Source organism: Nycticebus coucang, chromosome 12, assembly GCF_027406575.1.
Source record: "Nycticebus coucang isolate mNycCou1 chromosome 12, mNycCou1.pri, whole genome shotgun sequence".
Lineage (NCBI taxonomy): Eukaryota > Metazoa > Chordata > Mammalia > Primates > Lorisidae > Nycticebus > Nycticebus coucang.
Window position 1 is genome coordinate 13,142,726 of NC_069791.1, and position 27,411 is coordinate 13,170,136.

General features: G+C 53.9%; 1 protein-coding gene across 5 annotated transcripts; it reads left to right on the plus strand.

The window, feature by feature from the left end:
* The first annotated feature begins 1,601 nt into the window (after window positions 1–1,601).
* On the plus strand, window positions 1,602–26,424 carry RARG (retinoic acid receptor gamma). Of its 5 annotated transcripts, none has more exons than XM_053557259.1 (9): window positions 1,602–1,841; window positions 8,737–9,062; window positions 19,728–19,876; window positions 20,095–20,236; window positions 20,902–21,062; window positions 21,268–21,444; window positions 22,549–22,753; window positions 23,221–23,379; window positions 25,147–26,424. In XM_053557259.1, exons 2-9 carry the CDS (start codon window positions 8,879–8,881, stop codon window positions 25,338–25,340), a joined length of 1,371 nt encoding a protein of 456 aa, XP_053413234.1. In that variant the 5' UTR covers window positions 1,602–1,841; window positions 8,737–8,878; the 3' UTR covers window positions 25,341–26,424. The 5 variants fall into 5 exon arrangements, with proteins under 5 accessions (XP_053413234.1, XP_053413235.1, XP_053413239.1 ...); XM_053557260.1 differs by having other exon boundaries at window positions 1,614–1,841; window positions 8,849–9,062; XM_053557264.1 differs by lacking the exon at window positions 8,737–9,062 and having other exon boundaries at window positions 1,616–1,841.
* The last annotated feature ends 987 nt before the right edge of the window (window positions 26,425–27,411 follow it).

The window sequence follows — 27,411 nt, forward strand, 5'->3', positions numbered from 1 at the left end:
CCTACCCCTGGATCAAAAGGGAGGGCTTGTCTGCACCCCCTTGACATTTTTTTTTTTTTTTTTTTTTTGGCCGGGGCTGGGTTTGAACCTGCCACCTCCAGCATATGGGACTGGCGCCCTACCCACTGAGCCACAGGTGCCGCCCCCCCCTTGACATTTTTTTTGAGTTCTCCCAAGATGGCCACAGCATGCCCATGCCTCTTCTTTCTCCTCCTCCTTCACCTGACTCTGACTACCAAAAGTGGCCTTTCCCAGGAGGGAGGATACCTGGCCCCGAGGGAGACACTGAGGACAGAGCAGAGTAATTGCAGTATGGAAAATGTGATGTGACCCAGGAGCCCATGTCCCAGGTGCTGGCCATTCTATGAGCATTGCTTGCTGGGTAGGGTCCTTTGGATATATCTTTCCGGCCTACTAGCAGCTCAGCCTCTACAATGCGCTTCCCTCTTCCTCCTTCTCACTCCCAACCCCAGTCCTTGTGGGAGTGTTTGGGATGTTAGCACAGAACTTTGAGTTCAGGTCCTTTATTTTCTCTCCCACTATCCTCAGGAGAATGAAGAGTGAAACCACTGGGTTCTCACTCTAGAGTTGACGTGTTAACCACGTTGAAGTCAGAAAATGTCCCCGTCAAACAGACACTGACTCTGGGCACTTTTGGACACGTGAGTCACACAAACGCACACACACAGACCCAGAGTCAACAACATTCGTGGCGCATCTACCAGGCAGGCAGGCTGGTGCTGGCTGAGGCAGACACACACGCCCTCTGCCTGGGCTTTCTCCCTTCATACCCAACCCAAGTCTCCTCCCACACGCAGCGACAGCTCCTCCTGCCCTCCTCTCCAGCCTCTTCCCCTCCAAATCCAAGCCTAAAGGTGGGGACAACACGGACAGCCAGAGACCCAGGCATGGTCACTCCTACAGCTTACTCCAGGCAGAATGAGAGAGAGGAGGTCTGTGAGCCAGGCCTCAGCATACTCAAATCTCCACTGCATTCCCACCCAGACCCCCACACACCCCCCGTTGTTAAACCAGTGTGCTGCTGGGACCAAAGGACTGTCTGGGGTAGGAAGACAGTCTACCAAAGGAGAGACTACTTTAACCCTCCAGTAAAGGCTGAGCTAAGCGTAATGACAGGGGCATTTGCTCTAGCAAGTTCCTGCCCCATCACTACACCCCTGGGAGGACATGGATATAGTTCTCATTGCCTACTCTGGGAAGGCACCAGAGATTGGCTTCCAAGAACCACAGCCCGGCCAGAGACAACTCAGTCAGTCCCCCCAAATGGCAGGAAGGGGGAAAGTGCCAGACAGAAAGGGTTGGCATCACGAGGGCAGGACACTGACCTCCACTGCCAGCCTTGCCGGCTCCCAGGGGATGGAGCCAAGGAAGCCTAGCAAATGGGAGGGGCAGAGACCCAGGCGTCCCGGGCCGCCCCGCCTCCTCCCGCCCCATCCCTCCAGCCCCAGGGCACCGAGGAGGGAGCCGGGCAGGGGCAGGCAGCGAGGGGAGGGAGGAGCGAGGGCGGGAGGGGGAGGAGGGAGCCGGGCAGGGAGGGAGGTGGTGGGGTGGAGAGGGAGAAAAAGAAAGAAAATATTTTCCGTGTCCCCGCCTGCAGAGTCAGTGTGCGGTTTGGGAGAAAATGTGTCGGATATTTTGGGGCGGTCACGTGGGCGGGCGGGCTCCGAGAGGCCCCGGGACAGTCCCAGCCTAGAGCCGTGCCCCCCCCAGAACCCCCCATTACCAGGAGCCCCTGACACTGCGACGCTGCATCCCCTAGACCGCCCGACGCCGGGACCTCGGGGCTCCGCGGCCTCCCTTCCCCCTCCCTCCCCCTCCAGGTGAGTCAGGCGAGGAAACTGGCTCTCCCGCCCGCGGACGCCTGGGTCCTCCGGTGAGGTGGGCTGGGGGAGGGGGCGCTGAGGAGCGACACCAGTTTATTCCCTCTCTTCCGAGACTGGTCAGGCTGTCCGCTGGGCTTGAGTGGGACTTTCTGCCCGGACTTGGGGTCAGCCCCTATGTGGGAAGGGAATGGGGATGGGCTGGATTATCTGCCCTTCATTTGGTGAATAGTGAGGGAGAGCATTTGGGGAAGAGTCTTCAGTCAGGAGGCATTTATCTTTCTACTTTTGTGCTTGGAATGTGAGGAAAGACAGTTTCCTCCTGTGGGGAGAGACAATCCAACTACCCCTGTTCCCTTGGGGCTCCGAGGAGTGGATTCTATGCTCTAGGCTGGTCCAAATTTCTCCTTCCCCAATGGAATGGCATAGCTTGGAATGAGAAGGGCCAGGAAAGGGTCCAGAGGCAAATGACCCTGGCTTTCTGGGTCCAGGAGTTTGGAGAGACAAGTGGGTAGAAGAGGGATCTGTGAGTTTCTTTGAACTGGAATGCTGGTCCCTCTGACATGTCCCTAGCCACAGGTGTGAGTCTTGGCCTCCTCCAATCAAGGTAGGGGGCTCCTCTGGAGTATTCTTGAGAGGATCCCAAATGGAGTGGAGGAAGAACAGGAAGACTAGGACAGGGACCCAGGAATCCTATGGATGCTCCCTCTTTGTCTTTAGCAGTTACAGCCCAGTCCCCTCAACCTGACCCAGTATATAGAAGGGAGTCTCTCAGCAGGTGGCCAAAGGGTGAGCATATGCATAGTGATTGTTGGTATTGGGAGCAGGGAAGCCCAAGTAGGGGTCTGTAGGGCAAGACAAGACTGAGATGACTGTCACCCTCTAGCTCTCATGTCCTGGGCAGCTGGAATCCCAATCCTCAAGTCTGAGGCTCCTGCTCTTACGGTCCCTCTTCAGATGCTGAGTTGAGGTTGAGGACCACAGCCAGTGTTCCCAATCCATGAGACAAGTGGAGAGAAGACAGTGGAGGGGAGCGGTTAATGTGTACAGGGTGCCTAGGGTTTGGATATCCCAGACAGACACAGACACACACCCATGCTTAGAACCTGGCAGCACAGGGCACGCCCCCCCACCCAGGCACACCCCCACCCTGGCTCAGAAAGCCACCTAACTGGCACCTCCAGTTCCCCCCCTACCCCACCCTGCCCGTGCCCTCCGATGCCCACACACATTCCACTGGCATTGCCTGCCTGCCTCCTGGGCACTGCCCCTCCCTGGGGCTAGTGAGGTAGAGGGAGGGCACCTGGGGATGAGAGGTGGGAACTAAAGGGTCTGGACTCCCCCAAGGGTGGCACGTGGCCAAGGAAACCTGTCCCACTGCTGGCCTCCTGGGGAGCAGGCTGGGGGCCCAGGCTAGAGCAAAGGATGCCTGGGTTCTCTGCCCAGGCTGGAGATGGGGTCATGGAAAAAGGTGGTCGTGTTTATACAGAGGGGAGGGGGGCAGAGGGTGGAGAGCAGCCGACAAGAGCAGCTTTGTTCAGGCTCTGCAGTGGGTAGGGCAGCAGGGAGACGCACCCCCCTCCATCCGGCAGCCCCCTTCATCCATGCCCTCCCCTCAACTCCACCTCAGCTCTAAGAGAAGCAGCTTTGTAAGAGCCCCTTTCCCCTGGGTCATTCCTCCTTCTCTGCCATCTGAGGTGGCATCTTGGGAGGAAAGAAGTGTCCTCTCCCTTCCACTGGTCCTCCAAAAAGCCAAGGAATCTGGGGCTCTAGTTTAGGATTTTCTGTTACTCTGAACTGCCTTCAATTCCTTGGTCCATTTCTCTACTCTGGATTTAAGACCCTCCCTTTCTTTTCCCAGCCAAGGCAGAGGACCAGAGCTCAGAAATGGGAGGAATCTTTGCTCCCTTCTTCTCCTCACTCAACTCCCAATCCCCTCTCTGGGGCAAAATAAGAGGAAGGCCAGGGAGAGTGGGGTTGTCCTTGGCTCATTTCCAGTCTTATTCCTTAGTAAAGATCAAGAGTTGAGTATTCCTTTGTGGAACCCCTCCCACTTAAGTGCTCCTGCCCTACCCACAGTCTCAGTTTCCCATTTGTAGATGGGAAACATAGACGAAGAGGGCTAAGGCAGAGTGCCATCTTCCCAGTCTAAGCCAAGATTGGGGAACACAACAGAGGGGTTGGGGAAACCCCTAGTAGCTTCTCTCACCCTTAGCATGGGAGGGGTTAATCCATTTGGAATGTGGCCTGGCCAGTTGGGCTGTGGCCCAGGGGCCTTAGGGGCCCCTGGACTCCTGGCTCCATCTGAACTTAACCAGGGATAAGGACTTCAGGGAATTCAGGAAAGAAAAGGGGAGGGACCCTGGGGGCTTGGAGCTCAGACTTTTAGGGCCTAGAGAGACTTGTGACTAACAAGTTTGAGGGTGAAGGGGTGTACCTGGTGCTTGATGAGGGGTAGCTTCATGCATTAGGGCTGAGTAAAGAGTGATGGTGGTGGAGTTTGAGTTCCTATAACCTCCATGACCATTTACCCTCAGGGGCTTGAAGGCCAAGGTAGATGAGAGATAGGAAACAACAACAACAAAAGAAGGTAGAAAGACTGAGAAGTAGTGATCCTAGAAGCAAATATTGATGGAAAGAGATGCAGAAATACTCATCACCTACCTCTGAACCTGCCTACCCTGAAGTCCCTCTGTGTTTACTCTCTCGGTTCTTTTCTGCCCTTCTTCATATCACTCTGTTATGTTTCTGGCTGGTGCGGGTTCCCTGGCTCACTTACTACCTAGGGATGTGGGTAGTTCTGAGGCCCTGGGAAAGCCAACCTTTCCCTTGTCAGAGGATCAGGAGAGGAACCACCTGCCTAGCCCTAGGATTCCTGTTTCCTCTCTCTGCCTCCTTCTTCTTACCCTCTCCAAGGCTCAGGTTAAAAATCTCAAGAGGGGGGCGGCACCTGTGGCCTAAAGGGATAGGGTGCCAGTCCCATATGCTGGAGGTGGTGGGTTCAAACCCAGCCTCGGCCAAAAACCACAAAAAAAAAAAAATCTCAAGAGGGGGCTCAGTGCCCATCGCACAATGGTTAAGGCACCAGCCACATACAGCGGAGCTGGAGGGTTCAAATCCAGCCTGGGCCAGTTAAACAGCAATGACAACTGCCAACAAAAAACAGTCGGGCGTTGTGGCAGGTGCCTGTAGTCCCAGTTACCTGGGAGACTGAGGCAAGAGAATCGCTTAAGTCAAGGGTTAGAGGTTGCTCTGAGCTGTGATGCCGTGGCACTCTACCGAGGGCTCTATTCTCCCCCTCCAAAAAAAAAAAATCTCAGAGGGAAGAGATTTGGGGAGAAGAAGATACAAGGAGAGCTCCCCAAAAGCAGGGAACACAGAGATGAGAATGAAAAGAAGGTGGAATGGCCTGTTGTGGTGGCTCACACCTGTAATCCTAGCACTCTGGGAGACTGAGGTAGGTGGATTGTCTGAGCTTAGGAGTTAGAGACCAGCCTAAGAAAGAGTGAGAGACCCTCTCTCTCTAAAAAAAAAAAAAAAAACACCTAGGCTGGTGTTGTGGTGGGCTCCCATAGTACTAGCTACTCCATAGGCTGAAGCAAGAGGATTGCTTGAGTCTATAAGTTTGAGGTTGGTATGATGTGAGCTATGATGCCACAGCATTCTACCTACGGTGATAAAGTGAGATTGTCTCCCCCCCCCAAAAAAAAAAAGAAAGAGGGCGGCACCTGTGGCTCAATGAGTAGGGTGCCGGCCCCATATGCCGAGGGTGGCGGGTTCAAACCCAGCCCCAGCCAAACTGCAACAAAAAAATAGCCGGGCGTTGTGGCGGGTGCCTGTAGTCCCAGCTGCTTGGGAGGCTGAGGCAAGAGAATCGTGTAAGCCCAAGAGTTAGAGGTTGCTGTAAGCCGTGTGACGCCACGGCACTGTACCGAGGGTGGTACAGTAAGACTCTGTCTCTACAAAAAAAAAAAAGAAAGAAAAGAAAAGAAAGAAAAACTAGCTGGGCATGGTGGTGGGCACCTGTAGTCCCAGCTACTTGGGAGGCTGAGGCAAAAGGATCTTAAGCCCAAGAGTTTGAGGTTGTACTAACCTATGATGATGCCATGGTGACCTATTCAGGGTGACAGAGTAAGACTCAGTCTCAAAATAAATAAATAAATAAGAAAAGAAAAGAAAAAAGAAAGAAAAGAGGGCGGCGCCTGTGGCTCAAGGAGTAGGGCACTGGTCCCATATGCCGGAGGTGGTGGGTTCAAATCCAGCCCCGGCCAAAAATCACAAAAAAAAAAAAAAAAAAAGAAAAGAAGGTGGAGAGGGTGGCGCCTGTGGCTCAGTCGGTAAGGCGCGGGCCCCATATGCCGAGGGTGACGGATTCAAACCCAGCCCTGGCCAAACTGCAACCAAAAAATAGCCGGGCGTTGTGGTGGCCGCCTGTAGTCCCAGCTACTCAGGAGGCTGAGGCAAGAGAATCGCTTAAGCCCAGGAGTTGGAGGTTGCTGTGAGCTGTGTGAGGCCACGGCACTCTACCGAGGGCCATAAGTGAAACTCTGTCTCTACAAAAAAAAAAAAAAAATAGCCGGGCGTGGTGGCGGGCGCCTGTAGTCCCAGCTACTAGGGAGGCTGAGGCAAGAGAATCACCTAAGCCCAGGAGTTGGAGGTTGCTGTGAGCTGTGATGCTACAGCACTCTACTGGGGGTGGGGTGGGGGCAATAAAGTAAGACTCTGTCTCAAAAAGAAGAAAGAAGAAAAGAAAAGAAGGTGGAGAAAGAAGTAACCTGAAGACAGGGAGAAGAGCTCTTTGGCGTCCTGCTGGGATGATGAGGTTCCATCAACACCTGTGGATTTGAAGGCATGAGGAAGAAAGAGAGGTTAGGAAGTGAGGATAATTGGAGACAGAGAAAGAACTGGGAGGGAAAACTGGAAGGAGTATTGAGGAAGACAGAATGCTAATTAAAAGATAGGTATGGAGAAAAAAGGTACAAAGCAAAATAATATGAGACACAGCATTTAGAATGTGCCCTACATTACCCTTAATACTTTACCTATGATAAATGGCCCTATTATCATTCCCAAATGACATGTGAAGAAACTGAAGCGCAGAGAGATTAAAGTAGCATGCCTACAGTCCCACAGTGAACAAGTGGAGAGCCTGTCAATTCAGGTAGTCTAGAATCTGTGCTCCTCCAGGTGTGTCCAACCTTCATGTGGACTATGTTAAGAGTTTTTGTTTATCTTTGGTGGCAGACATCATGAAAATTATTCACAGATAGGCCTGGCATGGTGGCTTATGACTATAATCGTAGCACTCTGGGACGCCAAGGCAGGAGGATTGAACTCAGGCGTTCAAGACCAGCCTGAGCGAGAGTGAGACCCTGTCTCTACTTAAAAACCAGAAGAAACTAGCTGGGTGTTGTGGGGCATGCCTATAGTTCCAGCTACTTGGGAGGCTGAGGCAAGAGGATCGCTTGAGCCTAAGAGTTTGAGGTTGCTATGAGCTAGGACACCACCATGGCACTCAAGCCAGAGCACAGAGTAAGACTCTCTCTCTCAAAAAAAAAAAAAAAAAGGGGGCGGCGCCTGTGGCTCAGTCGGTAAGGCGCCGGCCCCATATACCGAGGGTGACAGGTTCAAACCCAGCCCCGGCCAAACTGCAACCAAAAAATAGCCAGGCGCCTGTAGTCCCAGTTACTCGGGAGGCTGAGGCAAGAGAATCGCTTAAGCCCAGGAGTTGGAGGTTGCTGTGAGCCGTGTGAGGCCACGGCACTCTACCGAGGGCCATAAAGTAAGACTCTGTCTCTACAAAAAAAAAAAAAAAAAAAAGGGCAGCACCTGTGGCTCAAGGAGGTGGGGGTAGCAGGTTCAAGCCCAGTCCTGGCCCAAACTGAAAAAAAAAAGTATATATATATATATATATATACTGTGCAAAGACCTTTTATGTTTTGCTCATTAGCTTTCCTTAGTGTTTGTGTGTATATAATGTATATATATATATATATATGTATTTTTTTTTTCTTTTTTTTGAGACAGAGTCTCAAGCTGTCACCCTGGGTAGAGTGCTGTGGCATCACAGCTCACAGCAACCTCCAACTCCTGGGCTCAAGCGATTCTCCTGCCTCCGCCTCCCAAGTAGCTGGGACTATAGGTGCCTGCCACAACGCCTGGCTATTTTTTAGTTGCAGCCATCATTGTTGTTTGGCGGGCCTGGGCTGGATTTGAACCTGCCAGCTCAGGTGTACGTGGCTGGCACCTTAGCAGCTTGAGCCACAGGCGCGGGGCCAGTGTTTGTATATTTAAAGTGTGGCCCAAGATAACTCTTCTTCCATTGTGGCCTAGAGAATCCACAATATTGGATACCCCTGCTCCTCTCCAGATAGGTGCAGGGCCTCAAAGTCATAACAAAGATATGTTTACTTTCTCCAGAATGGTAAAGAGTTAGAATCTTGGCTCCACCACTTTTAGCCATGTGACCTTAAGCCAGTCACTTAACCTTATTTTCCTCATTATGAAATGGAAATCATAATTCCTACTTGACAAGATTACCTATCCTGTCAAGTCACCTAGCAGAGTCAGTCACCTAGCAAGAGAGGAGCACTAGCTCATTTGGGCTTGATGACCAGTTCTCAGTCTAGGAGTCTTCTCCCAAGAAGTCCTTAGACCATCATGCACCTTGGGACATCAGTTTGCCCTCCCCTTGAGCTAATCTGGAGAGAGTCTTGGAGCCTGCGTAACCATAACCCCCTACCCTACCTCTTCTACCACACTGCAAGGGCCCTGAGCCAGGGCAGTATAAACCTGGCAGCACAAGAGAGAAGTCTCCAACTGGGAGAGGGTCATGGGGCTTGGAACCTCAAAGTGATCATGTTCTCACCTTTTCTTTCCCTTTCTTTCTCCCTAGGACTCCTGGAGACCCAGTGGGCAGGCCAGGCAGGGTGGGCACGGAGTCCCCCAGGCTGGGACAGTGGGCATGGGCGGGGGCTGTGGCTGAAAACCTCCCCCGCCCATTGCAGACCTCCTGGGACTTCCACACTGCAGCTGCCATGGCCACCAATAAGGAGCGACTCTTCGCAGCTGGTGCCTTGGGGCCAGGATCTGGCTACCCAGGGGCAGGCTTCCCCTTTGCCTTCCCAGGGACACTCAGGGGGTCTCCACCTTTTGAGATGCTGAGCCCTAGCTTCCGGGGCCTGGGCCAACCTGACCTCCCCAAGGAGATGGCCTCTCTATGTGAGTCTCAGGGATCTTGGGGGATGGGGGCAAATGGAAACAGAAGGTCATTTGGAGGGTAGATGGTGTAGAAAATTGGCATCCCAGTTAGAAAGGTAGGCAGGGGATGTGAGTTTGGTCTAATGGAGTAGTGGTGAGTAATGGAAAGTAGTAGTGGTGATGAGGAGGGGGTTTGGATGTGGACTTTGTGGAAATGTGCAAACATATAATAGTATAAGTAGGTAGCAGGATGAAAATTGGGAGATCTAAAACTGCCCCTGAGTCAGTCACCTAGCAGAGAGGAGCACGAGCTAGTGGGCAGCCAAGGATGAGTATGGTGCGGTCTAAGGCTGCTGCCTACATGCAGTTGGGAGATGGGGGGAGTCAGGCTGAGTCTAGCTAGCTCTGTAATCAAGAGGTGAAATTGTTCTGAATTAGGTTGCAACTGCAAAAAGAGGAAAGAAATGTAGTGCCAGGTGCCCAAGGATGTGTAGGGTCAGGAGACTCTCCTGGGTTCTGGAGAAAATGGGAACAGCCACAAAGAAGGTGGCACTTATACCATAAGTAATCTGGAGAGTTGTAAGGGTGTTCCAGAAGCATCCTCTCCAACCAGGTGGGTTCTGGACTCCTCCCCTGCCTCTAGGTCTGGCATGGTGCCCACTTGCTGCACAGATCCCTACTTGTCCCCCAAGCCTGCCCTCTTTGGGTTAAGCCTTTGAGTGCTGACAGCAGGCAAGTTTGGGGCCTCTCTTCCACTCCCTGGGACTCCTCTCCTTCCACTTGGTAGTTGTTCTTCCTGGCCAGGCCATTACAGGTTGTGGTGACATGAGCTGTGGGGAGTTGTGCTCCTGGGCCCAGCATGTGAGAAAGGGTCAGAAAGGGTCAGCAAGTGAAAGAAGGAAGGAGGGAGGTTGGTAAGGGAGAGGGAAGAAGCAATTTCAGAGAGACAGAGAAGAGAGGGAAAGACAAAAGGCTCAAGACATATCCTTTAGAGCACTATGCAGAGACTGAGGTAGACGGGAAGGACTTCTGCCTCCAGGAGGGGGCAGTCAGAGGGCTATGTGTATGTGAAAGGGGTGACTAGACTGGGCTGGCAGCTCCATTGGAAAGAGTGTGCTCATACGGAGAAGGGGTGTGTGTGTGTGTGTGTGTGTCTAGACCATATGCAGTTGTGTGGTACACACAGCATCTCCCTGGGACTCTGCTCACATACAGAATTCTACTGCATGCAACAAAGAGTCAGTGTGAGGGGCGACGAGGTATTTAATAGGGCTGCTGACGGTGTGTCTGGTGTTTGGTCAGGCCTGCCAGTGGCACGTCTGTAGTCCAACAGGGGTTATTTGAGTGGCATGCAGGTGAACAAGATTGCACAAAGCCCCCTTTTTGGAAACTTCAACTGGGCTTCCTCCTACCTCATTTTCACCCCATGAATCTGCCCTAGGGCCCTGGAGAAGTGGGAAGAAATCACCCTCCCCACATAAATGTACTCCTTGCAGAGAACCATACCACTTAACCTCTTGGGACTTGATTTTCCCAGGATCTGGGAGCGGCAACTAAAGGAGCTGGAGTAAAGAGGGAGAGGAGAAAGAGAATATAGTGTGAGAATGCTGAGAGCTAGAGGTCAGTCCTAGGGAAGTTCTCCTTTTGCTCCTGTGCTCTGGAAACACTGACATCAAGGTCAGGGTTCAAAATGGGGCCAAGGTAGGGGAAGTGGTCAGGTTCGGATCCATCCCCAAAAGCTGTTCTGAAGGAGGGAGGCTGAAAGGAGAAATCTAAGGAGGAGCCAGAACCAGGGCAGGTAGCTGGGGAGGGTGTGGCTAGGCTACCATTGAGGGACAGGTCTGGGCAGGGAGGTGGCAGGAGAGAGAGGGGGAGAAGGAGAAGGCTTGGAGGTGGGTCTCTACACAGCTGAAGTGGAGGTGGGACACACAGCACCTAGTGGTAGTTCAGAAGGAGACAGAGGGGAAAGGAAAGGATTCTGGAGTCTGGTAAACTCCAGAGTAGCAGAGTGGCCGAAGGGTGAGAAAGCACCCTCTCTCATTTCTCTGAGCTGATGTCCTTCTTTTTGGCTGGGACCATATAATGGAGAGAGATTAGAGACCTAGAGTTGATATCAAAGCCATACTCCCTCTGAGTCTGTACCTCTCTCATTACCCTCTCCTATATTAAGGCACAGAAGGTGGTCTGTGAAGGAGCCTGGCACTTCTCCCCAGGGCTGGCTTTGGATTATATTGCTAGGTTTCTGGCAACTTGGAGATATCCTTTTTGAGAAGGGAAGTCTTACACCATTTCTTGGGGCTCTCCAGAGGCCTGAAGGGGTTAGGCAGGTGTCTCAGAGCCCCATGGTAGAGGAGGGGAGACGTGAGGGGAGCATGAGCTGCCTGGGCAAGCACAGGCCTGTGCACATGGAAAGCAGAGGGTGTGTGTGTGTATGCCCATGTATGTGTATGCAACCCTGTTGTCTGTGTCCCTGTGCAGCTCCAAGTTTGTGAATGCTGGTGTGCTACATATTTGGTTCATTCAGGGAACAGAATGTGATAGAGGGAAGGGAAGCCTTGCCCTTTTCCCCCTCCTGAGGAGGGCTGAGGTCCTGAGGACCCAGCCCAGCTTTTCCTCTGAACCTTGTGTCACTACTGTGGCCATGGGGCCATTGTCCCTAGGACAAGGAGCCCAGATCACCGCACTAAGTCACATGGAGAAAATGCAGGCAGGCTGGCACAGGGAGAAGAGTCCTACTTATAAGAAACTGAAAAAGAGAGCCTCATAGAATTAAGGAAGATGAGGGTCAGCAATGCAGGCCCAAAGGTTCAGACACAGAGGCAGGGAGAACTAGCAGGCGGGTAAGAGTGGCTGGTGGATGGCAGCGAGGCCTCCTCCAGGAAAAAGCCCCAGCCGGCTGCCTCCTTTCTCCTCCCCACCCGGTCTCTCCTCCTCCAGCTCCGGCTCCAGCTCCAGGCCGACACAAACGGGGCTTTGATTGCAACAGGAAACCTCTTCGGCGGGGGGAGCTGGGCAAGCCGCCGCTGGGGCCCGGGCTGCACCCCCCTCTCCTGGCCCCCTACCCGGTCCCAGCCCCCATCCTGCCCAGCGCTCCTCACTCCTCACGTCTTGCCTTGGGCCCTGTTCTGCATTCGCACCTCCCTATTCTCCCGCTCTTCTGCTGCCTCCTTCTCCAGAGAGCCCCTCCTATTGCCCTTCAGGTGGGACTCCTAGTTGGGACTTCCCTTCTGGGCAGGACCTGCTTTACTTGAAATGCCCCCTTTTCAGTTTTTTTGAGGGAAGGTTTTGGAAAAAAGGGAGAAGTTAGCATGAGGACTTCAGATCCAGTTATCCTAAAGCCCCATGCAGAAGGTGGCTGAAGTAGGAGAATGGAGTGGATAAGGATTTTGCTGTCCCCTACTCCTGCTTGTCCTAGCCAAACTCATCCTTGCCAGAGTGGTAGGGGCTTGGAGGGGTGACCATGCAAGAATCCCAGTGCTATGGCTTCGGTAGTGGGGGAGGGGTGCACTCCTCTTTGCCTCTGGGACCATGCCTTTGTGGGGCTCTAGCTGGGAGGGGATGTGCCCTGGTGGTGGGGCTCAGAGAGAAGGGGGTGAGTCAGGCAGCAGCCCCTCTCATACTCCCACCAGGCTGGTGGAGAACATCTGGTTCCCATGAAATGCTAGAAGGCTAATGGGTCTAATTGCTGCAATAAGGGCTGGGGGGACTTTGGGGGAAAGAAGGGGCACTGTATCCCCCAACCTCTTACCTTCACCCTAAGGCTCCACTTGTCTGTCTAGAATGGGGGTTGGGGTTGATGGGAAGGGTAGGTCTGGTCCTAAGGTCCCCCCCTTCCCTGCAATGCTTGGGAAAAACACACTGATGGGGTGAGGAGGAGTGGGGTGCGTCTGGTGAAGAGAAAGGGGGGCTAGTGAGGACTCATGGCTTCCTGGAGCCCTCCCCCCACTCCTCTTGTGCCCTCCTCCCAACCCCCCTCCCTCTGGCCTGGCCACTTCTGGTTCTAATTACCAACCAGGCAGGCCTGACTTAATTGAGACCTTTCGGATTTTGGAGGAGGAAGGGGGAGCCTGACAGCCTGAAGTTGACTAATCAAAGGTCCTCCTCCCTTGTTTTGGGGGTACTCCCCACTTTGCACTTAATTTTTTTTGCCGCTGGCCAGATTCGGATTCAAAAACCTATCCCCTCTTTTTTCTTTTTTTGGGGTGGCTACATTTGAAATGGGGCGCTAAGGGTTGGGGCACGGGGGGAGGAGCTCACAGTGGGTTGGAAAGAGTATTGCATTCTCTCTCTTTTCCTGCTTCAAGCCCCCTAGTCAGCTCTGCCATCCTAGTTTCCCCCCACCCAATCCACAGTCAGGCTCTTATTTCCCAGTCCTCACCCCCACCCCCGTCCCTGGCAGCCACCCTGGTCCCTCCTCCGCGCCTTCCCCCATCTACTGTGGCACCCCTTCCTGCTGTATTCTTCCAACAGGCGCCCCACTCCCGCGGCACCCCAGTGCGCCCCCCACCCGGTACAACAGATTCTTAGAAAAGCGCGCTCCGCCCTGGCCCAGCCACAGCCGCCAGGCGGGGGAAGGGGCCGGGCCGGGCGCCGCTCCCGCTCCCCCGGCGCTCCTCGTGTGAGCTGCGCTGACAGAGCCGGCTGGGCCGGCCCGCCGGGCAGCCGGGCAGCCGGGCGGCAGGCGGGCGGGGCGCGGGGGAGGGGGCGGTTTCCGGGAGTCGCCGCCACTGGCGCTGTCTCGGGGCCAGGGTCCCCGATTCGGCTCGACCGGGCAAGGGCAAACTTCTGACGTGGCCAACCCCACTCCCCCCCGCCCCTCTCACCCGCTTCTCCGCCAGGCGAGGGCGCTCAGTGCGGGAAGGGGCAACCAAGGAAGCAGTGTGGCACCCCTTGGAGATCTGAGGGGCACTCAGTGTGACACTAAGGAGGAGGGGCCGTAATTGCGGAGGGGGCACTTGGCACTTTGGGACAGTTGGCACCATAGAAACTCCGGGAGAGGGGAGTTGGCACTCAGGAGGGCAGTTTCATCTGAGGCACAATTGGCACTGTAGGGACGGTTTGGGGGGTAGTTTTGTGCTCTCAAAGTGAGGTCAGGTTTGAGGAAGAGGCATTGAGAGAGGCGAGGCACTCAGGGAGTGTCGGTCGCGGGATGGGGCTTCGGGGATTTGGAAGGAGGCGGCCCGGGACGCAACGGAGGGAGGACAGCTGAGGCTAGGAGGGGTAGACTCTCGCTTGCGCTGGAGCGGGCGGGGGGACTCCGCGGCGGCGCTGGAGACCGCCTGGGCGGGGTGGGGCGGGGCCGGGTCAGGAGGAGGTGAGCGCGCCCGGCCACCCGCCCCGAGGGGGGTTCCCGGAGAGTTCACGGCGGGAGCGCGCTCCGGCCCTTGGACAAGGGGTGGGGAGAACGGGAAGGAAGGAGGAGGCAGTGCGCGCTGAGCCGCAGGAATGTACTGTTCGGCTCCGACGCGCGCGCGCGCGCAAGGAGGGAGAGGGAGGAGTCAGGCCTGGGAATGAGAGGGGTGGAGGTAGTGCAGGTCCAGTACCCTGGGAGAGCTGCGGCGGACCTCCACGTTCTCTTTTCCCCCGTCATCAACGCGCCCCTGTATTGACGCGTGTAAAAAAGAGAGGGTGTGGGGGAGGGGAAAAACTCCCTTCCCCCTACCCAGACCTGGGCACGCGCCTAAGTGCAAATGCGTGTAAAGCCTTTGGGCTATGGAAAGTATGCTTGCAAGCATTCTCCCGAGCTAGGTTTGTTGGACAATAGTGTGCACTTATGATTTTATGAGCGTGCAGACATACATGTGCACTATTGCATATTTGCAAATGCTTGGTGCCTGCCAAGATAAATGCATGCACAGATGTGTGTCTAAGCAAGCGCGCGCGCTGCGGAGCGAGTGTACGTATGTGTTTGTGTGTGCGCTCCACTCTCAGCTCTGCTCATCTTGGTGCCCGGCCCCCTTCTCTCTCCAAGCCCCACCCCCTACCCCTCCGGGCTTCGCTTTTACAAAAGGTCTCCCAGTGCTTGCTGCTGAGGCGCCCAGAGTAAGCTGGACTGAGGCTGAAGCTGCAGCCCCGGCTTCGCGCCCCGCCCAGTCCCTTTCCCCTGCTGGGGATCCCCCTCTTCCCCGCCCACCCCTTACCCCGCATGCAGCCTAGCGCCCTATGCTAGCCCTCCCCCTCCCCCCCGCAGGAGCAGGGCGCCGCCGGGGGAGGAGGGGGAATCGGCTGCGGGTCCTTGGTGTTCCTAGCACCCAGCTTCCCTCCAAGCCGGGTCGCGATGTACGACTGCATGGAATCGTTTGCCCCGGGTCCGCGACGGCTATACGGGGCGGCCGGGCCCGGGGCCGGCATGCTGCGCAGAGCTACCGGCGGCTCCTGTTTCGTTGGACTTGAGTCTTTTGCTTGGCCGCAAACCGCCAGTCTGCAATGTAGGTACTCTGAGCTGGAGTTGGGGTGTGGGGTGCAGGAAAAACTGGGACTTGCTCTTTCTGTTCGTAAAGGGAGGAACTGGGGTGCAAGCGGAGATTCTGGCCCTTTCTGTGAGAGGTACTGGCCCTTTAAACGTGGGGGCCTCAGCGTCTCCTTTGCGTGTGTGCAGTAATGTTTGGAGTGTGTGTGGTTTTTATGGTGGGTGTTTAGCTAGGACCTGTGGTTGATGCCACTCCAGAGTTCCTGAGGATAGGGAGAGACTGAGGTGTGTCAGTAGTTTGTGCCCTCAGGTCCCTGGCCCCGGAGGGATATGGCACCCAGGACTGTGGGTGGCGTTTGTAAAGTCCTTGTGGAAAGTTGGGAGTGTAAAAAATATTATTTACACAGTATGTGAATCACTGGAGTGTGCAGCGCTTTGCCTGGGTGGTGTAGATGTGAGAGTAGGGGGTCTCCCCACCACTGTCGCCCTCCGACAGCGTTGGCAGCTCCACATGGCTGGTATGGGGATGTTGGTGTCGTGAGGCCGAGAGGGCGTGTGCCCCTGCGTGGCTGCGGGGGCGGTTTTGGAAAGTGCTGTGTATCAGAGTGCATCCTGTGTGTTCCTGTCTAGTGTCGAAGGGGTTGTACACTCAAGAGGGAGAAGGCTGGGCTATGCTTCCCACCCCAGCCCCCCAATTTAAAAAAGAAACGTTTGGAAACGACTCCACTACTATATGCAGAGATGACTTTTTCCCATGACTCTAACACACACAACTTCAGCAGGAAGCGAAAAGTTTAAAGCAAAGTCTGTGTGTGGCGGGGGTGGCTGGGAGGTGACAGCAGGACTACTGGGTCCCCAAATACGCTTCTTCCCCCTCTGTGAAATGGGAGATGCCAGGTCTGGGGCCCTGGAACCCCTTTCCAGAGCAGTAATAAAAAGCTGAAGACTGAGAGGCAGTAAAAATGAAGTCCAGATGAGAGGCAGCTTTGAAGCCTGGGCTGCAGTGCCTGGCGGGGGTGGGGTGTGGGTAGGGGCCGGGAGGAGAGCCTCGAACACCCCCCAAATTTACCCGGGGTTGGGATGAGGTTGGGATGCGCTCGCAGCCGAGGTGCGGTCGGCTGGGGACCAGGGACTGGGGGCACGCGCGGAAGGGGCGGGCGCAGGCGCGGCGAAGGGCGCTGGGGGAGTGCGCACGCCGGGTCACTGAGCCCCCGCCAACGCGCCTCGCTCCTTGGCACTCGGCAGCGCTGTTTACAAGTTAGGTTTTTCTTTTTTTCTTTTTTTTTAGTATTTTGGTTTCAGGGCAGAGCTGCTCAGATTTAACAAATGGGAGACTTGCAGGAGGGAGGTGGCAAACGGGATCATACTTTGGGGTGGCATGGGGCAAGAATTGGAAGTGTGCCATTTAAACCGCGGAAAAAGCATGGAACTATTTGCACTAAATCCCTGTGAATTTTTAACCTTCCTCTCATTGCCCAATAGGATGGGGACTAGGAGTATGTAGTGGGGGGTACTGAGGTGGAATCTTCCAGGAAGGGTTTCTGGGACCTGGAGAGGGGCCTTGACTTTTTAAATTCTTTTTAGGTCCATGGAAGCCCCTTGGACTTGACTGGCTGTATGGTTTTTGCATTTTAATTTGGACCAGTAATTTGGGCCTCTAGGGTCCTGGTGGGCACACAAAGCCAGCATCAGGCTTGCCACATACACTTTGAGAGGGGAAAGTCGCTTAGAGAGAAGGGCTGGATGGTGTGTTTGTGTCTGTTTGGCGGCATTGGTGTGCTGTGTTGGCAGGCTGGGGTGTCTGTCTGAGGGGTAGAACAGTGCTTTAGTAAATATGTGGCCAAGTCCTGAGTGTTGTGTGTCTTGTGTGCCTTGTAGGTCTACCTCCACAGCGTGGCTGGAGTATGTCTTTATTTTATCTATGTGTTCCTCTGTACCAGAATCTGGTCAGGATTATTGGAGCCCATTGTTAATATGCCTGCTTTGGTGCCCTGTGTGTTGATCTGTGAGAGTGTGTGTGTCTCCAAGGAGGTGTGTGCTAGATTGTGAGTCTAGGCTGCTCAGCTTTGGGCCTCGCAGCTGGGAGCATTTACAGCCGGTTATAAAGAGTTTGTTTGAAGCTCCGCTCAGCCTGGCCAGGAATTTCCTCAATTTCAGCAATTTGGGCTTTTAAAAGGAGAAAAACCCAGAGCCTACCCCCCTCCTCCCCAGCAGGGGCCCCTGACTAGCCCAGGAGCAGCATCTCGGTGGTGGGGTCTCAGCTCCGGGCTGGTGAGAGGGTAAGATTGGAGCAGCCTGGGACACTCTACCTAAGGACTGACCTCAGAGGCACTGGGCTGCACTTCAGGGCTCAGGGGATGGGGGTGGTACAGTACCACATAGACAGGAAAACTGCCCCCGGGCCTGTCTCTCCAAGGCCCCCAGTCTTATAATTGGCTGGCACTGCCTCATGCCAGTCTGACCGCGCCCAGGTCCTTAAGCAAAAGAGGAAATGAGGCTGCGCTCTGCGGGCAGGGAGGGCGTCAGCACCAGAGCAAGCACCACCCCGGCACAGACCTCGGGCAGAACACATGCCCTTGGAGGGCACTGTGGTAGGCCTAAAGATGGAGGAGAGGTCCAGAAAGGCATTCCAGCCCTCCCACATCTCTCAGCACCAGCCTCCCCAGAAACACCCCCCCCCCACAGTCTTGAATTGACTCCTGGCACCCTTCTTTCCTCCTCTCCTCTCTCTCTTTTTTCATTGAGGAATCTCACTCCAGCAGGATTCTTATGCTAATTGTGTGTGTTGGGGAGAGGGAGGGCTTCCCTCCTGGGGGGGTGGGTGTAGCTAGCCTGGAACCCTGGCATCCTGGGCATTCCTTCCCCTCTCTGACTTGGGGGGGAGGGGCTTCTGACCAGGTGGGCTGCAGAGGGTTAGAAGGAAAGATGTATTCATGAGGGGGACGCATGGAACACTCCTTAGGAAGGGTCTTAGGGATCTCTTGCATTACTTGGGCCCTGTAGGTTTGGGCAACAGGTCCTACAGGTTGAACAGTTTATGGATTTTCCTAGCCTCTGAAGATTAGACACACACACACATATCCAGCAGCCTCTTGAATAGAGGGTGTGCTCCCTGTACCTTGTGGGGCTGCTTTGAGCTGCAATCAGATATTTTCTTTTTCTTTTTTTTTTGTGGTTTTTGGCCAGGGCTGGGTTTGAACCCACCACCTCTGGCATATGGGACCGGCGCCCTACTCCTTGAGCCACAGGTGTCACCCTGCAATCAGATATTTTCATTGGAGCCAGTTTAAGTGTAAAGACATAGGCTCAGAGAGGGTTCAAAAATGAGTCCTCTCCCATCAGCCCTGTTTACCCACTGTCATCTCACTTCTTGGTTTGCTACACCCCCCTCTAGACCTGAGGATCTGAGTAAATATCTAAGTTTCCCTTTCCCCAGCTGCTCTGACTTAGATCTAATCAGAGAACCTGAGAGCCTTGGTCTTACCATGTGCTGGGGATGGCAGTGTGGCACTGAGCTGGTCCCTTCCTTTCTCTTGGCCTTGGCTTCTTCAGGTGTGAGATAAGGCTGTTGTGTATCCTCTAATTTCCAATCCTGATCCTGTGTCCCATTTGCTCCACTGTCTCAGTGGTTTCTGGAGAAAAGGACTTTGGTGGTTATTTTGGGGGGTGATATGAGAGGGAAAAGCATAAACATTATCTGCCCTGTACTACCTGAGATAATGAAGTTCTATTCTAACTACTCAGTATCCCAGCAAGTCATTCAGCCGGGCTGGGTGCCAGCTACAGGTAGCTAAGATTGCCTCCTCCCCCAGATCTGTTGCCCCATAGAGAGGAGGATAGTGGAAAGTAGACTACCTGACAAGGAGCTGCCAAAGCAACAGGGAGTGACTAGACAGTTCAGAGCTGCAGCTTGACCCTTCCACTCACCCACCTTATTGTTAGGGGAGCTGAAGCCTAGAGAAGTTAATTTCCAGGATGGCCTTGGTCTGCAATCTGGAGAATCAAACTGTCATATAGGCATTATTGTGGAGAAGTTGGCCCGACTTGTTGGGGGGGGTATACACTTATGACAAGCTTTAGTAATAGTGGCTGTTCAGGGGATTCTAGGAGTATTTACTGTGGGGCTGTACCTGGTTGCAGGAATAGCACACTGTCGTAGTGATGACTGTTACCACTAGGCCACAGGAAGAAGCAAGCATGGGGTCTGCATGGTGAGGAGGCCTGGAGGTCTGTGGTGCCCTTCTCTCCTGACCTGCACATCACTGCTTCCTCCCCAGCGGTGGAGACACAAAGCACTAGCTCAGAGGAGATGGTGCCCAGCTCGCCCTCGCCCCCTCCGCCTCCTCGGGTCTATAAGCCATGCTTCGTGTGCAATGACAAGTCCTCTGGCTACCACTATGGGGTCAGCTCTTGTGAAGGCTGCAAGGTGTGTACATGGTGGGGGTGGGTGGATGGGGGTCCAGAATTACCTGGGTAAGATCAGAGAGCAGGGACACAGGTGCTAGGAATGGGAGGAGGTGGCTCTGCACATAGGCAGTTAACTGATTCGGTCAGACCTGGGGCAACCTGCAAAGCCTATGAGAGGCTGGTATTCCCATCCTCCTGTTCCAGTGGCACTCTCCTCTCCCTTCCCCCCTACTCCAGGGCTTCTTCCGCCGCAGCATCCAGAAGAACATGGTGTACACATGTCACCGCGATAAAAATTGTATTATCAACAAAGTGACCAGGAATCGCTGCCAGTACTGCCGACTGCAGAAGTGCTTCGAAGTGGGCATGTCTAAGGAAGGTAGGCTCCTACCCAGGGCCTGGGCAGGGGCCTGTTCCACCTTGTGACTGCCACCCTCTTTCTTCTGTCCACCCCCACTTACCTGACCTCTGAGACCTATGGTGCCCTGGAGTGCTACCTCCCAGGCCAGTCCTATTTGATTAGCTCTGTTCACCCGGGAGGCCCCACCCTTTCCCATTCTCCCTTCCCTGAGAGCTTCCTCTGAATGGGTGAATAGGGGCTCACATTCCCCCTGTTTTATGGGGAAATGGGGAAGGTGCTCTTGCCAATGCCCTCTTCTCTTCTGTTCCCCATACTGAGCCAGAGATGGATCTGGGGTGGCCCCTCCCCTATCCCCCCCATTGTGCTGCCAAGGCTATAAGTGGATATCCTGCCGCCTGCATATCCTGCTCCCCCCACCCCCAGCTCCTGCAGGGTGACAGGAAGGGCAGGATGGAGACATGGAGCTGGGGAGAGAACAGGGGCTTCAGGCCCTGGGTGGGGCCAGGGACAGCCAGCTTAGGAATAGGAGCTAATAGTGCAGAAGGTGGGGAAACTGAGGCATGAATTAGGGCACCAGAGAATAGACATTCATGATAAGTACTCAGCACATTAAATTAGCGTAAGAGATGTCCAAAGTGAGGGTTGGAGGGTCCTGACCTTTTCCTTGCACCTCCATTCCCAAGCTGTGAGGAATGACCGGAATAAGAAGAAGAAAGAGGTAAAGGAAGAAGGGTCACCTGACAGCTATGAGCTGAGCCCACAGTTAGAAGAGCTCATCACCAAGGTCAGCAAAGCCCATCAAGAGACCTTCCCCTCGCTCTGCCAGCTGGGCAAATACACCACGGTGAGGAATGGGCAGAGTCCCGAAGAGGGCAGGGCACACTTCACGAGACTGGGGGATGGGAGTGGATTGTGTTGGAGGCTATGGTCTGGTGATAAGGACAAGGAGGGCATCAGAATGTAGAAGGGAGAGCTTGGGGTATTAACAGAGAGGATAGCCCCCAGAAGTGGGCCACATCTTGCATTCTAACCTTCTACTTCTGCTGCAGAACTCTAGTGCAGACCACCGGGTACAGCTGGATCTGGGGCTGTGGGACAAGTTCAGTGAGTTGGCCACCAAGTGCATCATCAAGATCGTGGAGTTTGCCAAGCGGTTGCCCGGTTTTACAGGGCTTAGCATTGCTGACCAGATTACTCTGCTTAAGGCTGCCTGCTTGGACATCCTGGTAAGTTAGGCCCTGGGTGTCATGTTACAGCCTCACCCGCCCTCATCTGAGACCCTTAATAGTTCCTTCTTTTTTTTTTTGCAGTTTTTGGCTGGGGCTGGGTTTGAACCCACTACCTCTGGCATATGGGGCTGGCGCCCTACTCCGTTGAGCCACAGGCGCTGCTCCAATAGTTCCTTTTTGGGGGGGCGGGGAACAGAGTCTCACCACTTTGTTGCCCTTGGTAGACTGCCGTGGCATCATAGCTTACAGCAACCTCAAATTCTTGGGCTCAAACGATCCTTCCTCTTGCTTCAGTTTTTGATTTGTTAGTAGAGACAGGGTCTCACTGTTGCTCAGGCTGGTCTCAAACCCGTAAGCTCAAGTGATCCACCTGCCATGGCTTCCCAGAGTGCTAGGATTACAGGCTTGAGCCACTGTGCTCAGCCCCTTAACAGTTCTTGACTTGTGCAAAGATTTCCTTTCTTAAAAATTTAATTTAATTTAATTTAATATTTATTATGAGTTTTTGAGACAGTCTCACTCTGTCACCCTGGGTAGAGTACCATGGCATCATCATAGCTCACAGCAAGCTCAAACTCCTGGGTTCAAGTGATCCTCTTGCCTCAGCCTCCTGAGTAGCTGGGACTACAGGTGCCTGCCACAAACGCCCAGCTAGTTTTTCTGTTTTTAGTACAGATAGGATCTGGCTTTTGCTCAGGCTAGTCTCGAATTCCTAAGCTCAGGCAATCCACCTGCATTGGCCTCCCAGAGTGCTAGGATTACAGGTATGAGCCATGGGCCTGGCCATGTAAAGATTTCCTTATTCTATCCTGCCCCAGCCAACTGGGGCCCCTGAGTCAGATGTCCTCTACCTAAGCTCTTTTTGTCTTAGCTCTTGCCCCTATGATTTGATCATAGCCTCTGGATGTCTTTTCTTCTCAGGACATCCCTCCCCAAGCCTCAAATCCTCCACCTCTGCCTTCTGCTCCATGCCTGCTTTAGGCTGCACTCAATGGGGGACTTAACCTTCTCCTTGCTTTCCACTCATTCCCTGTTTTCCCTACCCCCTCCAGCACAGTGTCCCCAGAGTCAGCACTAATCCTTCCCCTCCCCTACATCCAGATGCTGCGGATCTGCACAAGGTACACCCCAGAGCAGGACACCATGACCTTCTCAGATGGGCTGACCCTGAACCGGACCCAGATGCACAATGCTGGCTTCGGACCCCTCACAGACTTGGTCTTTGCCTTTGCTGGGCAGCTCCTGCCTCTGGAGATGGATGACACGGAGACAGGGCTGCTCAGTGCCATCTGCCTCATCTGTGGAGGTGCGGGGGCGCCCCCTGGCGTCTGCTTGGTCTCTTTTTCCCACCACACTGCACTGCACACCTGACCTCTGACTCTGCAGGAAACCTGGTGGTCTCTTCCCTTGGGATTGTTGCACCTGGTGCCATCCACACACTTCTCAGATGCTGTGCAGACTTTCTAGCAGCCTAGAAAATAGGACACTAAAGAGGCAGAGCCAGGGGGAGTAGAGGAGATCTTAGATACTGGAACAGAGATAGGACTCTGGAAGGAATGATTTACCAGAGAAAGCCCCTTGCTGAGGGGAGAAGGTACAGGGAGAACAGGGGAAATAGCCTGAGTAGGGCTCAGGGACAACAGGGACGTGGCTAATGGGACAAAGTTTGGGGCCTGGAGGCCCATAGTGCAGGGCCAGTTAGGAATCAGCTACCTGTCACTGTGTCTTTCTCATTTCTCCTCCCCTGTCAATCCACCATGCTTGTCCCCATAGACCGCATGGATTTGGAGGAGCCTGAAAAAGTGGAGAAGCTGCAGGAGCCGCTGCTGGAAGCCCTTAGGCTGTACGCCCGGCGCCGGCGGCCCAGCCAGCCCTACATGTTCCCACGGATGCTCATGAAAATCACCGACCTCCGGGGCATCAGCACTAAGGGTTAGTCACGAGGCAGCAACCCCTCTGTCTTCCCAGAGCTGCTGGTCTCCCAGGTCAGACCAGTGGACAGGCAGAGACAAGAACAGAGTGATTGAGAGCCAGGTGACCTACGTCAGAATCCTAGTTCTGCCACATACAAGTACAGGAAGTCCCTGAGTTAAAAACATCTGACTTAGGTACACTTGCACCTACAGATATTGGCTATTACAGTAAGTCCCTGAATTACAAATATCCAATCGACACATTACAGGTAATAGGTAAAGGCGCCTGTTCCAACTTACATACAAATTCAACTCAAGAACAAAACTTCAGAACCTATCTCATTCATAACCCAGGGACTGACTGTAATGGGAGATGTTGGACAAATTCCTTTATTTTTTGTACTTTCTTTTCCTGTTTGTAAACTGGGCTGTACTATACCCTCCTCATAAGGTTATGGTGAGGACTAAATGAGTTTATATACCATGTACAGCTGGGCACAGTGGTGAGCACCTGTAGGCCCAGCTAGGTGGGAGGATCACTTAAGCCTAGGAGTTCCAGGCTGCAAAACCTGTGAATAGCTACTGTACTCCAGCCTGGGTGACATAGCAAGACCCCATCTTGTACAAAAAAAAACACACACACACAAAAAAAACAACAACAACAGAAAAAAACACACATACATACAATATACTTAGAACTGTGCTGAATTAAAATTCAGTTCTGTCCAGGTGTGGTAGCTCATATAATCCTAGCCCTCTGGGAGGCCAAGGCAGGAGGACCCCTTGAGCTCAGGAGTTTAAGATCAGCCTGAGCCTGAGCTAGACCCTGTCTCTATTAAAAATAGAAAAACTAGCCAGGTGGTATGGTGGGCGTCTGTAGTTCCAGCTACTCAGGAGGCTGAGGCTTGACCCTAAGAGTTTGAGGTTGCTATGAGCTAGGCTGATGCCATGGCACTACAGCTTGGGCAAAAGAGTAAAACTCTGTCTCCAAACAAACAAAAATAAGTTCAGTTCTGCAGTTACAGTAGTCACATTTCAAGTGCTCAATAGCCACATGTGGCTAATGGTTACTGTATTGGACAGAGGAGATATTTCCAGCACTGCAGAAAGTTCTGTTGGACAATGTTGGTTTAGAAGGATGCCTGCAACATAGCATTTGATAAATATTAGCTGTTGTTATAAAGGTTATTAAGAACACAACTGGCAAGCTCTGAACATTAGAGGGAGGTGGCTGGGGAGTGGGGCTGGAAGTTGTGCACAGAGTGACCTTTGAATGGACAGCCTGAAAGAAGGGGATAAATAGGGCGGCACCTGCAGCTCAGTGGGTAGGGTGCCAGCCCCATATACCAAGGGTGGCGGGTTCAAACCCAGCCCCGGCCAAACTGCAACAAAAAAATAGCTGGGCGTTGTGGTGGGCATCCATAGTCCCAGCTACTCAGAAGGCTGAGGCAAGAGAATCGCCTAAGCCCAGGAGTTGGAGGTTGCTGTGAACTGTGTGACGCCACAGCACTCTACCAAGGGCAATAAAGTGAGACTCTGTCTCTATAAAAAAAAAAAAAAAAGAAAGGGATAAATAGTTGGTAGGCTTGGGAGAGAAGACCAGGTAGAGAGCTTCCCAGCAGAGGAGTAGCACCCAGGAACCTAGAAGGAAGAAGGTGAGCTTCAGACAAAGAAATGCTGGGAGCCCCCTTAGGGGAGTCAGAAGGCAGGTGAAAAACATTAGGGAGGTGTCCTAAGAAGGGCCACATGTGTCTGTCATCTGAGCCTGTTTGCCTCTTCATTGCAGGAGCAGAAAGGGCCATTACCCTGAAGATGGAGATTCCAGGCCCGATGCCTCCCCTGATTCGAGAGATGCTGGAAAACCCTGAAATGTTTGAGGATGACTCCTCACAGCCTGGTCCCCACGCCAAGACCGAGCATGAGGCTCCCAGGGGCCAGGGCAAAAGAGGCCAAAGTCCCCAACCTGACCAGGGCCCCTGACCTCCCCCACTGTGGGGTTGGGGCGCCAGGTAGCAGACTGACCATCTCCCAGACACTACTAGTGACTGGTAGAGGACCTGCTCTGCCCTCTCCCCACCCCTTCCAATGAGTTCCTTGTTTTTGCCAAAGTTTCCAGGGATGCTGCTGTGTTCATCCCCTTCCTGTTCTAACTGGCTCCCTCACCAGTTCTGGGGGCCTGCCCTGCTCAAACCAGGAGAGAGGGCAGAGGTGTGAGGCTGGGTTTGGACTCTAAAATCTTAGCACTGCCCTTCATATGGCAGGATCCTTGGCTCCCCAGGGCAGGAGGAAGACCCTGCCATTCCACAGACCCCTCCTCTGCCAGGTGCTTGGGCCTCTGGGAGCAAACAGGAACACTAGAGACAAAAAGGGGTAAAACGGGGGAGGGCTGAGCCCACCCTCTTGCTCCTGCCCTTGGTGCCTGATGCTATATGATGCACCTGGTGGGTGCATGCTGCCCTCTGTGCCCCATCCTTGTGCCAGATCAAGGTGGTGGCAGCCTGGGCTTTGCATTTCTGGGGTGAAAGGGACAAATACAGGTCCATTCTGCACCTCTTTGCTCGGGGGTGGAGTTTACCCTATGCCCTCCATTATGAGTTGCTCCCCCAGCCCTGTCACATGCCTTGGGCTCCTCTTGCCCCCATCTCAGCCATGGGCCAGGGATGCTCCTACACTACAGAGGGGCTGGGGGATCCCTCTCTCCCTAGTGCCTTTCACCCTTGAACCCCCAAGAGCAGCTTGACCCAGGGAGGGGGGATGCTGCTTGGCTGATCCCGCCCTGACCCAGAGGAAGCCTCTATTTATTTATTAGCTTTTGTTTACACCCTGGAATTGACCCCTTCCTCCAGGGGTCTTGGGTGGGGGAGCCCAGGGCCCCTGTGACCCTTCATTTTCTCCAATCCCAAGTTTGTATTTAGCTGCCAAATAAAATTCCCACTGGCTCCCCTTTTTCTCTGGGGGGGGTCAGGGTGCTGTCCCCTCTCCTCTGTTTACATCTCCCCTCCACCCCGCTGTATTGCATATTGCTGAGTTTTCTATTTTTGCAAAATAAAGTGATGGAAACTCATGGGATGGAAAGGGAAATTCCCAATTGACCTGGAGAGGAAGCTGGATGAGGAGGGCAAGCTCCTTGGGGTCTTACAGCTTTCTTCAGGGAACAAAGAAAATAGGATGAAATGTGCCTGGATGGGGGTGGGAGGTGGGGAAAGGGAGCCTCTGGGAGCACCCTGAGTGATCAGGCCTCCCACAGCCACCAGGTGGGTTCTTATGTTGGGTGCCAGGGGCCTCTGGGAGGGCATGGATGCTCTTTAGAGGTGTCTTAACCCATCCACAGTCCAGGCATGCATATGTGCATATTTGCCCTCTGGGGATGGGGTTCAGTGACCTTTCATCTGATTCTCATGAGGGTTCCCAGGCCCAGAAGAGAAGAGCTCCAGCCTGCACCTAAGTTATACTGTTGCTGTTTTATAGCAGCCCTTCACCCAGAGAGCTCTCCTGCCCTCTGTGACCCCACTTTCCCCTTATGACACTCCCTTTACCCCTCTTGACCTCACCCTTCATCCACTGACCTCTGCTCCCCCCCACACCCCCACTGTTACCTTCTCAGTATCTTTCCTTGTCCCCACAGGCCTCACCCCTGCAAAATGCCTTTGCAATGCCTTTGGCTTCTGCCATGCACCCCTGTATTCTGTCTCCCCCTTGCCCTCTGTGACTCCCCGTTATCACCCCTCCTGCCATGGCTCCCCTTCTTCCATGGGACAATACCTTGCCTACCTTGTCCCTGGCTCTCTTCACTGGTGACCTGTGCATCTGGGAGAGTTTGAGGATGTGGGAGTAGGGGAGAAGAGAAGAGTAGGGGGAAAGCAGAAGAAGAAAGTGAAAGAAAGAAGCTCTAGAGGAAACCACAGGGCTTGGGAGGAAGGAGGGGTCCTTGCCATGGTAACCCCTGGGTGTGGGGGAGGGGTGTGATCTTATCTGGCCCACAGCCTGGGGCCCGCCAAAGCCCACTCAGAGGAGGAATCCCTCCTCTCAATTGCTTCCTCCCAGCCCCTGT